At 44.7% G+C, this 13833-nt stretch overlaps 1 protein-coding gene across 3 annotated transcripts in view; it reads left to right on the plus strand.

Annotated features, from left to right (window-relative positions):
- inpp5a (inositol polyphosphate-5-phosphatase A) overlaps positions 1 to 13833 on the plus strand; it is a 157308-nt gene that overhangs the window by 93084 nt on the left and 50391 nt on the right. For all 3 annotated transcript variants that reach the window (XM_075474657.1, XM_075474656.1, XM_075474658.1), the window contains exons 6-8: positions 2387 to 2490; positions 8991 to 9043; positions 9955 to 10074. In XM_075474657.1, coding sequence (XP_075330772.1) covers positions 2387 to 2490; positions 8991 to 9043; positions 9955 to 10074 — 277 coding nt within the window. The remainder of the gene's footprint in view (positions 1 to 2386; positions 2491 to 8990; positions 9044 to 9954; positions 10075 to 13833) is intronic.

Raw genomic sequence — 13833 nt, forward strand, 5'->3', positions numbered from 1 at the left:
TGAGACTCTGTTCCACTACACAGACACACACTACATCATCCCCACTATCGTGAGATGAGATCCTCATATGGTGGTCCCTGTATCCCCCTCACACACACACGCCCACACACACGCACACACACGCACACACACACACACACACACACACACACACACACACACGCTGTTTGCTGGCTATTCCTGCTTCCATCAAAACCAGCGTGCTGAGATTGGCTCTGGGGCTAATGTGAAGGAAGCGGGCGCGAATGGTAATGCTTATTAATATTAGGATTTAATTCATATGATTTCGGGGCCCACAGTAATGGTTTGCGGCAAGTTATTGGACAGTTACAGCGGTCTCATCAGCCCGCGGTGTCAGAGGGCCCCGGGGTCCGACGGCCGCGCTAATTAAAGGGAAGATATAGATGTGGAGGCGCCTCGCTTCCTATTAGACACCCAGTCAGCATCAGCACCAGTTACCCCAGTGAAGGACAGGACAAAGGCAGGGGAGGGGTCAAAGGGGAGATGACCGCTCTACATGCGCGCACACACACACGCACACACCCACACACACACACACACACACACACACATACACACACACACACACACACGCAGTACTGTGTAATAATCTTGAGCCATCCCTCAATTCTTCATATTTTTGCTTCCAGACTTTCTTGTAACCTCTTAAAGTGGTTTTGAGCAATAGTTCTGAAGGCTTTCTGAATGCCTTGAAGTTTTTCCTTTGAACATTATCTGCTTTTTCACTCTTTTTTTCAGTCCAGTCTTTGTACCTGACCATTTTTTAGAGGAATATTTTTTGACTTGTTGAGCCACTTAACACCAAGCTCTGGATCATTCAAGCATTAAAAAAAAAAAAGGCCCCCAAGTCGAGGGATGAGGCAGTGCGGACAACTTGAAATGTAAACCGACAACACGGATGAAAAGATGCTGAAGATGGAGATAACACCGTTTGACAAAGAGAAAATAGTATTTTTGCACCAGGAAGGTGATACTTAAAGGGATAGTTTGCATCTTTTCAGGCCTAAAAGAAAAAAACACTATCTAGAGCAGGCGAACAATATCTGAAAGTGATGTCCTTTGGAAAGACCAGCAAAGACCTGACACAGGACCTGAGAGATGCATCTGGACCTTCAGCTGATCCATCGACTGTAGCCTCGTCAGAAATGGTCTCCATGGAAGGGTGGCTCAAGAAGACATAGGGAAAAAAAAGGCTGAGCTGTGCCAAATGACACAAGAAGTGGACTGAAAATCAGTGGCAACAGGCTTTACAGAGCGATGAATCCTCCCCAGAGCCCGGGCCTCAACATTATCGAAGCATTGTGGGATCATCTTGGCAGAGAACGGAACAAAAGGCAGCCCACATCCAAAATAGGGGCTTTGAAATGTCCTTCAAGAAGCCTGGAGAACTATTCCTGCGGACTGCTTAAAGAAATTACGACAGAGCTTTGTTTCAGAGGGTTCAGGCTGTTGAAGGATAAAGGTGCTCACACCAAATACTGACCTATTTCCCCCGGCAGTGTATGAAGAAATGAGGCTTGGATCAAGACTTTCTCACAGTACTGTCCTTTAAGGAACTTATTTATAATGCAAAATTTTAATCAATTGCTGCAATTGCTTTGCACTTTGTGGATGTTTTCTCATCAGCAAATCCATTCAAAAGCACCCGGAGTGTAAAACTGAAGCGGCTAAATGGATTTCAGACAACATCCGTTTAGTTACAGTCACGTGTGTGCGTTTCCCACCGCGACGTGACCGAATGTTCTCTGTGGGAAACACCGGTCGGATACTCATTAAGAGAGAGTTTGCAGGTTTGTGAGAAATAAATCTCGTATGAAACTTTGTATATGAATCTAAACCGAAGACAGGAAATGTGCTTGATATTGTTGTGACATGTCGGAGTCTCCCTGATTCCCACAAGTTCTCACCCATTCCATCAGTTCTTAACTCTTAACTTCGGCTCTTTATACGGGCTTCGAATTCCCACGGACAGTCGAGGCAGTTTTATTAAAACAGACCCAATCAAACTTTATATTTCTATTGGGTATTAGATATAGCTTCCTTAATATCGCTAACCAGCATTTTATCAGGAATAATCCACCATAAAAGTGTTAGTTTAGTGGAGAGTAGACACAAGAGGAGTTTTTGCATGGAAGGCACCGTTAACAGCGTCTTCACTTCTCATGCTCCCGCTGCAGTTCCTCATTCTGACCAGCAGGTGGTGCAGTTGTCTGAGAGGGAGTTCAAGTCACTTGAGCTGTCACTGCAGTTGTGGGATTCAGACTCACATCGAGTCTCCAAGAATTGACCGACTGTATTTGTGACCATGTATGTTTTTCTCCCCCTCCCTCCCTCCCCCCTTCTCTCTCTCCGTCCCCCCTTTTAGCCAAGAAATTCAAGAAGGTGGTGGGGAAGGAGACCTGCTCAGAGACACTAGAAACCACCCCCACACTGGAGAAGGAGAAGTTTCCACAGGACTACTTTCCCGAGGTGGGTTTTTGCAGTGAACACACTTTGTGTGACCTGTTCCAGCTTTCTGCTGAGACATGACAGCGAGAGCCGCTAATGGGACACGACTTTCACATTGTGTGCAATGCTTCTCCATTAAAGCACCCAATCAATTTGATTAATCCTGAAATAAGTTTTCCCCTCTTGTTTTAAGCATCTGCACTGCCCGACTTCAGTGATTATGAAGCTGACTCTCCCGCCTCATTGCTTTTTTCTTTGCATCTTTTTTTTCTTTTGTTTCACAGTCGCGGTTCTTTTTTTTCTTCTTTTTCTTTCTTGCAGCTGAAGCGTGCTCGATCCGAAGTCGAATCGGTCCCACAAAAAAAAGAAAAAAGAAAATAGAATCACGAAAGCGAGCGTCCTCGTCGTGTTTCCCCCCCGTGTCCCGCGCAGCAGCTCTCTGCTCACTCCGCTGTGTTCAGCTTCCTGGGTTTGGTTCAGACGGGAGCTGAGCGCCGAGCGTAGCCGTGCTGATATAGTAATAAAGAGCACGGCCGCCCGTGTGTCATCCCCGCACTCCCCACTCATCTGTCAACCATGCTCTGGCGGCCGCCTCCGCAAATATATGCAAAACAGATGGATACGGCCCCTTCACACACTTCCCCCCAATTTCCGTCTCTTTCACACACTGCAGGACCCCCCCCCCCTCCACCCGCGCCATCTCCCAACACGCAAACACACACTCCCCGATCTCTCTGCATACCCCGAGCCCCACCAAACGGCTTCAGGTTTTCCCACTCTCCAGCTCCACAGTTGATCTAAAACCAATTACACTGATTAAGGCGCAAAGCCATTTAAAATGATTGGGGCGAAGCATTGTTCTGCATTTAACAGGCAGGCGAGGGAAAAACCACAAAACAGAGCTGGCACGGCGCGCCGGGGGGGCGAGAAGGATGAGGGGAGTGATGGAGAGAGAAAGGAGGTGTGTGTGCGGGGCAGACCAGATGAGAAAAGTTTTGCCCGGTGATATATGCCTCTTTCCCGGCCGGGGTATGAATCTGGGATGATGCTCCAGAGAGCAGCACTCCAGATAATGTTAGCCCATTTAAAAAGAGCAGATTTGTGTAGTCTATCAGGGTCGCAGAGTATTTTTTTTCTTTTTTTTTTCTCTCCCCCCTGCCTCCATCCCTCCTCCTCCGGCCCCTCCGTAGTGAGAAATTGGTTGTTATCATAGATCACAGATACTGCTCAAACCTCTTATGAAAGATGAATTAATTTCACTAATGCTTTAATGCAAAGCTCTCATGAGGGAGGCAGACTGGTGATAACCCCTGCCTCGTCCCCGCTTCCTCTGCTAGTGATTTATGCCCTCTTTTAGTAGATGAAACCGCCTAGATTTGCCATCCATCTGCAGCTTTGAGGAATCCTATTACTCGGGGATCTTGGACCAGACAGGACGCCACGTGGACTCTGAAAGCCGCTCTTTTGGTTCTGGATCGCGCCGCCTGAGCCGTGAGAAGCGTGAAAAGAGGGGACAGCTCAGGTGGCCGGAGGGACAGATGCTCGAGCCTTACCTTCACGGCCTTCCATTCATAACGTGTCACTGCTCATGACATCATCACAGGAAGGCTGGCGTGTTTAGACCTCCAAACAAAATGCCATCGGGTAGCTTTCAGTCCACTTGTGTGTGGCGTAGTAATGTGAAGCTAAAATCCTCACAATGCTCTGTGCGAGTAGCTTTGCAACTTCATTAATTATTGAGTTATTTTTGCAATTAGACGAAAAACGAGACCAGGAAGTTTCATTTTGTCATCTTTCGACATATGTTGAATCAAGGCGATACAGCAAAAGAAAACAAACTTAATTGTGCCACTTTTACTTAAGTATATAACTGGTTTTTCCAGCTTTCACAAGCGTCTTTCGCCTATGATAAAACATTTGTCCAGTTGAGTCACATTCCCACACTCGTCTTGTGGCCGTTTTTCCCTCCCGGTTTAAATCTGATTTCAGTGACGAGCTCTCCATATGCTAAACATCCGGTCTTTCCATAACCTTGCCTTGAGTTATAGCTGCGAGTAAAGGGGAGAGAAGCAAGGGCATTAATTGAAATGCCGAATAAGGGGGAAGTGGACAAAATTGTGGGCGCTTTTCTTTTGAGAGGTCTCCGTGATGGATTTGGCGGCTTGTCGTTTCCCGTTGTTCCGTCAATCTCTCCACCTTCCCAGTGGGAATTAATGCATTTATTTGTTTGGCGCAGGGCTACATGCCTCCAAAAAGCCATTGCATCATAAGGATTTGTCATTGCCTAATATAAATAAAGTATACGGCCCAGACCTTAATGTGCCTTTGGTATTGATTGTTTTACGCAGGCACGGGAACAAAAAAAAAAAAAACAGACGAAGAGAAGGAAGAAAATGGCAGACAAGCTGTAGATCAACATCCACATGAGTTTGTATTTGTTGTTTGGCACCATCAGCATGTCCATAAAGGCACTGACTTCTCATACCCTTTTAGTGCCCCCTCCACGGTTAGCTCTGTAGCGCTGCCCGCGATTACTCTCAAGTTTCTGCCCTGGATGAAAGTTAACTTCCTGCATGTTTTCTTCCACCGCTGATTTAACGCCACGCGTGATTCATAGAAGCGCTGCGTGCGTTAAGGAGATGAAGTCATTTAAACTGGCATTGCTTGTAAAATGCTCTCTGCATTTATCACCAGACAAGACACCTGTGACACAGATGCTGTTGCCGGTGACAGGCGTGATCCATGAGACTGCAAGGAGCTCATAAATGAGCAGCTAATGTTGAGATGAAAGCTAAATGAAGGCTTTCCCCACTCATTTCTGCGCGTGGGCTGCAGCTAAACTCTAAAGTGGAACGGAACTCGCTTTTTGGCTGCGTGCTCACGTAAACCCCCCCCCCGTGTGATGCCCTCTTGTTGTTCGATGCCCCCCCTCCCCATTGTAGTAGAAGATGAAATAAAGATAAATGTGACTGTCTGCTGGGGCTCAGATCAATCAGCGTTGGTGTGTATTACTTATTACTCGCAGTGCATTTTGTCACGGGGCTTTTGTGTAACCCCCCCCTCCCATCCTCCCTGTTTTGCACTTTTCTATCACCCCCCTCCTGCCTTCTCTGAACATCACCCCGCCGCGACATTATTTATGGGGGTCGGACTTTGAGCTGAAATACACGAAAGGTCAAAGAATCAAACGGGATGGAGCGGGAAACAGTCGTTTCAGGTGTTTCTGGGGGTTGGGACTTGTTTTTTTGTCACGAATGGAAGCGTGAACCTTTGATGCTGTAGTTTGAAGGGAACGTAACGCTTTCCACGTACAGTCGCCCATCTGTCTGTTTGTCTGTGCCCCCCCCCCCCCCCGCAGCCGCCGTTCATCACTGTCACAGGTGGAGACGCCGGCGGTGACCTGTGGAAATTCAGCCAATGTCACCCTGAGCTATCTGGCCTCACCGTTGCCCCTCAACTCGCGCCATGATGAGAACGTTATTTCATTCTAAGATGGTTTTTTTGAATTTTTTTTATTCAGAACTAGAGATTTATGATTGGTCCTCCAGTTTACCGGTGACAGTCTTAGATTCTAACACGTCTGCGTGTCCGTGTGCGCGCGCTCGGAGGGAGGGGCGATGATGATGTTTCAGCGGGAGATTAAATGGGGGTGGACAGCCTCTGTGTCATCATCCCTGCTCCAATATCAGCCCGAGCATCCACATCATGATGTCATCATGTCAACCAGTGGAGCAGGACTCCTTCCTCCGAAGAGTCCTTGATTAATTGTTTGAGATAATCATCATAACCGGACTCCTGTCACAAAAGAAAATGACTTCCACTGAGGGGAAGATGTTCCTTTTTCTTTCTTTTGCACCAACGTGAAGGATACGCCAAAAAGGCTGAGAGTGTTTACCCCGTGTGGGTGATGTGAGCGTGTTTACGAGCCAGCGGTGAAACAGGGGGTCAATCAGTCATATGTGGAGGAAATGGGGTAATCTGGGGCCAGGTGTCAAGAAAGTGATGGATTTTAATGCTGTGATTGTAGTTAATGGCTCTTTAAATTAAATCGAGATTAAACGTCTCTGGCGGCAGTCAGATGCTGCATGGGCCCTGAGCAAGTTCACCCCTCTCAGCCCCCCCCGCAGCTCTCCCTCTTCATCTTGTCCCTCCTCATCCCCTCATACTCTTAAGACTTTCTTTCCTCAGCTCTGCAGTGACACACACATGCAGCACGCTAATGGACTCCTCATGCAACAGACTAATATGTGTTATTCAGAGGACATGCGCTCCCATACATTTTGGCCCGTGATTAACAGTCTCAGTTACTCAGTCCTTGTTGCTGGTGTTTGTCTTTTTAACATATTCACCTCCTAAGTGTAAGCTCAATCTGTTTCCCTTGAGCGTGGCGCTCATATCCAATTCCATTTGCTCCTTTCAGAATCAAAAATATTGGGGCAGCGAGTTATAATTGGGCCCATACATCCTGCCGAGGCAGTATGGATTAATTCAAGTATGCTAATGTAATTCAATTTGATACAGTTAATCTTGTACTAATGCAGATTGAAGGATGTGAGGCGCAATCAAATACCTCTTAGCCCTTTAATTTGCATCTGAGTTTTTTAAATGAAATTAGTCAATTTGTAATTATGTGACCTGGCCCATAATTAGTTTATTTATCACTGCAGTTAACTCCCCATTAGGAGTATCACAGAGAGATAGACAGAAAAAGAAAGCGGTTGTGGGAAAGAGACGTATTTATCTATTCAGAATGAGAACACTCGCAGCATCAATTTGTCTCTCATTTAATAACCAGCTTCATGGTGAATCATGTGCTGTTTGAGAAAGATCATGTGCTGTTTGATCATGTGCTGTTTGAGAACGATGCAGCTGTTTGATCAGCTCTCACCGACTCAACGCTGGCGAGAGCTGATCAAGCTGGGATCATACCAGGTGACCGCTCTGAGCCGCTAAAACGATACATCCTGCCCTCTTTCGCACTTAAAACGTTCTTCCAGCAAAAAACGCGGAGCGCGGCGATCATTGTTTCTTGTTTTTCTTGCATTTAAGGGAATTAAGGCAAAAGCCCATTGGATTTTTATTTTTCACTTGTGATAGAGAACACTGACGATGTGCTCTTTAGCATCAAAAACTTCAGCGAAAAAAAGGAACTGCACTCAGTCACTCATTTCTTCGATTTTTTTTTTTTTTTTTTTGTTGTTCCTAATTGCAAAAAAAATTCCTTTTCAAATCATATTATCTTTAATAGTGTTTTCGGTAGATTGACATCGTGGTTTCTGTTCCATTTGATTTGGGTTTTATGGGTGTGCGTTTGATCATTAGGGGGAATGCAAACAACGTTGGGGAATTGCGTCAAAGATTGAAATAAAGTGACTCACCGGCTGTTTCCAGTCCGAGTAGGCAGGCAATAAACTAATTTGACTAACCCCTGTCATTTGAGATGTGATGAATTCCAGATATTCTCCAGAATTCCTGTGGAAGAGCTCTCTCCATTTTCCTCTTGTGGATGTCCACCATAGTTGGTCCATCACATCATCTCAATAAGCTCTGGACTTCTCTGCAGCTACATATCTATTTTTCTATTTAGTGGCTAATGTTAAAAAAACTTTGGGGTTGTACTGATGATGTATTCAGTGAAAAGTAGATTGTTAAGATGTCAGATATTAGACCTAAAACAAACCTCCTGGAGGTTTGTTTCCATGACAACTACTTTTTCTACTGTATTACAGCTACTAGCAACGTAGACTATACGGCCACACTTCTCAGGCTAATTTATTCACTTTAAATGAGTCAATGGAAATGTGTTTGATTTTTTTTTTTTTTTTTTTTAGGCTTTTCAAAAGATCATTTTAGATTTGCTTTGCTAGGATATAGAAACTTGGCTGCTTACAAAGAAAAAGTCCATGTACTATAAAGTATAAAGTATTATGAAGCCCGACCTAAACTCTGGTGCCTTTTGAACTGCCTGCAGTTGTTTTTTTTAAAGATTTTATATCATGAAGGCTTTTCTGTTACCTTCTCTTTTACTGTATTGACCAACTTTTCCAACTATAAAGTACTATAAAAATAGTACTTTTGGGAGCTGATAAGTTGGAGTATGATGATTTTATCCAATTTATTAGTGATGTAATCTTACTGATGGATGCATAGGTTGGTGGTCAAATAAATTGTATCTAGTGGTTAAGGATTGTAAGTGTTGAAGATCAAAAAAAAGTAGACAAACTCTCACTGAAGGGTGGTGAAATGGTACCTCGAGATTATGCATAAAAATTGATTTGTGCCACATGTGCTTACTTTCCAGTGTGTGTCTTTCTGTATCTAAATTTAATAAAGTGTTTTTAGTGTGGCATTGGAACATTTTAAACTGAAGTCCTGCTCCTCGGTGATGGAAACTGCCTCCGGACTGTACAACATTTGACATTTTATAGCTTCCGAGTGCCCTTTTTTTTTTTTTGGTGAATTCCTGCCGATATGAAATTCTACTGTTGTCATGCTAAATTGAGTCTCTCTCTGTTCTGCAGTGCAAGTGGTCCAGAAAGGGATTCATCAGAACCCGATGGGCCCTGGCTGACTGGTGAGTTTCATGAACAGGCCTCCACATTGACACATCCCACCTCATCGCTGTTCAATCTCAAATCATTGCAGCTGTATCAATGGGATTCGAGACGGGGAGATGTAACCATGTCAGTCAAGCTGGGTGCCGGTTATCACTGACAGCGCAGACTGAGAGTAGTGGCTTACATAGCTTTACCCTGTGAGGGCAGGGATTTGATTTGATCTAATCACGTTAGTCAAGCAGCTGCATATGACAGATGACAAAAAACATTAGATGCAATTGAACCTGCGTGGGAGAAATAGAAACGCTCCCTCCAGTGAGCAGGGCTGGGGGGGATGAGGGGAGGAGCGGGCGGCTGAGGGGGCGCAAGACGGGGATAGTAATCTAATAGAGGGATGACATGAGAACTAAAGAGCTGAAACGGTAAGCATTTAATAGGGGCATGACGTTTGACAAGAGCGGCGGGGAGAGCGCGGCTGGGGAAGAATAGGAGATCAGATCAGAGACGGGGTAGACACGGATAGGCTAAGGCGTGCATGTTTTCATTTGTCCAGGATGTCACTGCAGAATAAACCCCATGAGATGAGATCAATCCCTCCGAGTCGCCCTGCTGAGCGCCGCGCTCACAAAACGGCTCAGATTGATAGGATCAGCAGGGGAGGTGTTCATCACTGTACATTGAGCTGTCTTCTGAAAGAAAGCCAATTAGAGTCTGTAGTGACATTCTTATCCAAATGCTGTGCTAAAGGGCCGTGGGTTAAGAAAGTCGTTAGACTCGATTGATATCCTTAAACTTTCAAGATGGACAATAATGTTTAAGCAGTGCCTTACCAGATGTTCATTTCATAAGATTTCAGAGATTTGTACCTCATGCTGTGCTTTTGATGTTCTGGAAGACGTTAATTCATAAAGAGCATTTTTCTCCACAGTGCCTTTGATCTGGTCAACATTCACCTTTTCCACGATGCTTCCAACCTTGTGGCCTGGGAGAGAAGTCCTTCGGTCTACTCTGGGACCAGACAGAAGGCCCTGGGTTACGTTTTAGACAGGTACCCACCAGCTCTCTCATTGCTGTTTCTATGTGTGTCGCCTGTGTTCTTGATGAGTTTCAGGCGCAGAAACTGTAGAAAAAAAAAAAAAAAATCTGCATTAATTCGATCCGTAACATTTTATTCTCAACCACACGGAACAGATTTGATTCGTTCCATCATCGTCGGGTAAAAAAATTTGTATGAACAAACAGAATCAGAAAGAAGCCAAACTCCAAATAATGATATTGAGAGAGATGCAGCAGAGAAGGTTTGTGATGGATTGAGTTTGAGAGCAATGGGATTACATCTGTCTGGAGAAATAGGGGATCTTACTCACTACACGGTCCGTGAACTCCCAAGTCCCTCTTATCTGTTTCCCTCTTTGCAACTTTTCCCTCTTATTTTCTGTGGCGTGACCCTCCCCTGCGTACTCTGCTGTGTACTCTGCTGTGTACTTTGCTGTGTACTCTGCTGTGTACTCTGCTGTGTACTCTGCTGTGTACTCTGGGTTACCAGAGGATTCCTTTTTGGGCGCACACCTGCGCACTGGAATTGTTCAGAAGCACATTTGCGGGATATGGAGATTATAAAAATAATTGGGCATTTCGTTGATGTTTAGATTTGTGGCATCATAGTATTAAAAGCCCAGACATCAAGGATTCCAGATGTCCTGTCCCGTTTGCTCCCTCGCTGCCTCCACGGGTCATCTCTAAATTGCATGTTGTGCAACCTGTGCCGTTAATTTCAGGGGATGTGCGAACCAGAGCTTCTACTCGAGGCAGCCGTCGCAAACATTAAAAGCAAGTATACGTTTTGCCTCAGAAGTGTTAAAAAAACACCGTCCATGTTGTCACGATATGAGGCAAAAAAAATGAGCTGTTCTTTATCAGTTTGAATAAAACTTAAGTAACGGTTGTTGTTCTCCAGTTGATGGACCCTAATTCGATGGCCTTCTTACTGACAAAGCGCCTTCCAGCTCTGTAGAGTTCGGACCCCTTTCATTTTTAATTTCGGGATTGATTATCATAATCTGCTGTCCTCGGTCTAGGAATTCTAATACCAATGCTGATGTTTTCCTCACTCTGAGGAAAGCCAGCTTCTATTCAACAGGCCACACTGTCCACTCTTAGGCTATGCTAATGTGATTTATGGGCTATCCATTTGCAGTGGAGCGGGATGATAGAGTGCACAGTGCAACCCCTGCTCCCCACCTGGCCACGCTAACGCAGAATGAAAGCAGAGCAGCAGGCTCGCTGCAGGTGACCTCCCATTCAATACATGCGTGACACAGCTCCCACTTTGAATAACTACGCACATGCATATGTGGGGCGGAATACATCACCAGGCGCTCTGATCCGCCTGAATTATGATGCGCTTTGTAGAGTCATCTTTTCGAGGTCATATTTTACTTGTACTTCATTGTTAATTTAATGAAAGAAGGCTCTGCCTTTTAATGGACAGGGAAGGGGGAGTGGTTTAAGAATATAGCAGCTTTTTGCCATTTTTTATTGCATTGTAACATATGGATTTACAGACATCATGAAGTTTTGAAAGGACCCTTTTTCTCCCTTGCATTTAAGTGTTTTTAATATATTTCCTTAGCTTTCAACATGTTTTACAACCAGTAATTTAAATAGATGGGTTTTTTTGGGGGTGGGTGGGGGTCATATAAAAAAAGGGGAAATGGTAAAAACAAACAAACGTTTAAGAAATTGAAAAAAATTGAAAAATGAAAGGAGGGATGTGCATATACTCCATTTGCCCCCAAATGATCTGTTGCAATTACCCTCAAAAGTTAAAAAAAAAAAAGAATTTAAATAAGGTCCACTTTTGTGCAGTCTAAGTGTTTTTTCAGTATTTATACACCTGTTCCTAAAGGCCACAGAGTTTGTCAAATGAAGACTCAGGAGCTCTCCAAACAGGTCAGGAGCAAAGGTGTTGAAAGCCCAAATCAGGGTTTGGTTATAGAACCACATCTGAACCTTGAAAATCACAAGGAGCACCATTAAATCCATCAGCACAAAATGGAAAGAAAACGGCACCGCAACAAACCTGAGTGGCGATGGCCTTCAACTAAAACTCATTGATCAGGCAAGGAGGGCGTTAATCAGAGGTAACAATAATGCAAAGGTAACCCAGAGGGAGCTGGAACGCTCCACAAAGGAGACTGGTGTGTGTCAGTGGCGGATCTAGGATATTTCTGAGTAAGGTGCCACAGTGTTCATAGAGGGGCCAAGTATTTGTCCAAAACCCTTGCACACAATTCCCTGTTTCTGTAAGGTACTGTATATACATTTCACCAGTCACACCATGTTCAAACACTTAATTAAACACATAATTAAAAAAAAAAAACTCCTCACCAATTTTACATGCATTTTTACTGTACATAGACAAAATGCTCTCAAACACACACCTCATGTGAGAAAATCCAGCATTTTATTTCATTTTTTAAAACCTTTTTACTTTTTCACAAATACTGTCAGTTCAAAACATCTCTCTCACAAACATACACAAAGTTGCATGTGGGTGACTACTGTACATTTCACTCCTCTAAAACAGCATTATTCTTCGGTTTTTGTGACGGGAACTGAACTGGACAAAAGACAGATGAGTGACAGGACAGGAGCACGTCAGGGGGCCAATCACATTTCAGCATTGGGCCAATGCCCCTGTGGCCCCGCCCCTAGAACCGCCCCTGGTGTGTGTGTGTGTGTCCATACGACAACTATACCTTGTTCACTCTACAGTGTTGGGTTTCAAGAAGAGTGGCCAGTAAAAAGTGATTGAAATGACTTAAATCAAAATAAAATATTTTGGCCAGCAAGGAAAACGCTATGTCTGCAGCAAACCCAACATCTCTCATGACCCGAACAACACTGTGAAGCACGGTGGCGGCAGTATCATGCTGTTGGGACGTTTTTCATCTGCATGGATGGGCAAAACTGGCAATATGGATATATGGAATATATATATTCCATATATGATATATGGAATGATCTGAAGGTGCTAATTACAAGGAAATTCCTGAGCAAAACCTGCTTTTAGTGTTCCAGAGATTTTAGACTTTAGACAGAGGTTCACCTTCCAGCAGGACAGTGGCCCTGCCAAAGCAATGCTTGTTGGACTTAAGGGCAAACGTTTTAATGTATTGGAATGGCCTTGTCAAAGCCCACACCTCAATCCAATTAATTTGTGGCATGACTTAAAGATCGCTGTGCACCATCTGGATCACTGCAACTTAAAGGAGCTCGAGCAGAGAGGGACGTACCCTTTCAGCTTTCAGCTGGGATTGCTGCAGAAGGCGGCCCCACAAAGTTCTGACTTTGGGGGTGAATACATGTGCATGCGCCACTTTTTGTTTGTTAATTTATATACATTTTTTTCTTTGACATAATGCCACTGTGAACCCCTTTGTGTTGTGGATGGTAACGTTGTTGCTACTCCATGGCCAGGGCACATGAAAGTTCTGAGGGCTTCGTAGTGAGACCAAGGTGGTGGCTGTCGGATGGTTGTACGTAACGCATGCCCTGATGTTACTCGTATGAGGTACCGGAGGGGAATGGTGGGGGGCATTGCGCCTCACTTGCTCACTTTTTGGGAAGCTGTGGGGTGCAGATCCGGAGCACCGGAGTGAGAAAAAGCTGGTGGTGCAGAGGGAAGGGAGGAGGAGCACAAAGGGTGCTTGGGCTCTGTAAAGGGCAGTGAATAATGGGTAGGTCCTTTCACAGAGGCTGCTAACCTTTTGGCAACCACCAGCAAACTCCATTCTCCTCTGCC

Source organism: Odontesthes bonariensis, chromosome 2 (genome assembly GCF_027942865.1).
Source record: "Odontesthes bonariensis isolate fOdoBon6 chromosome 2, fOdoBon6.hap1, whole genome shotgun sequence".
Lineage (NCBI taxonomy): Eukaryota > Metazoa > Chordata > Actinopteri > Atheriniformes > Atherinopsidae > Odontesthes > Odontesthes bonariensis.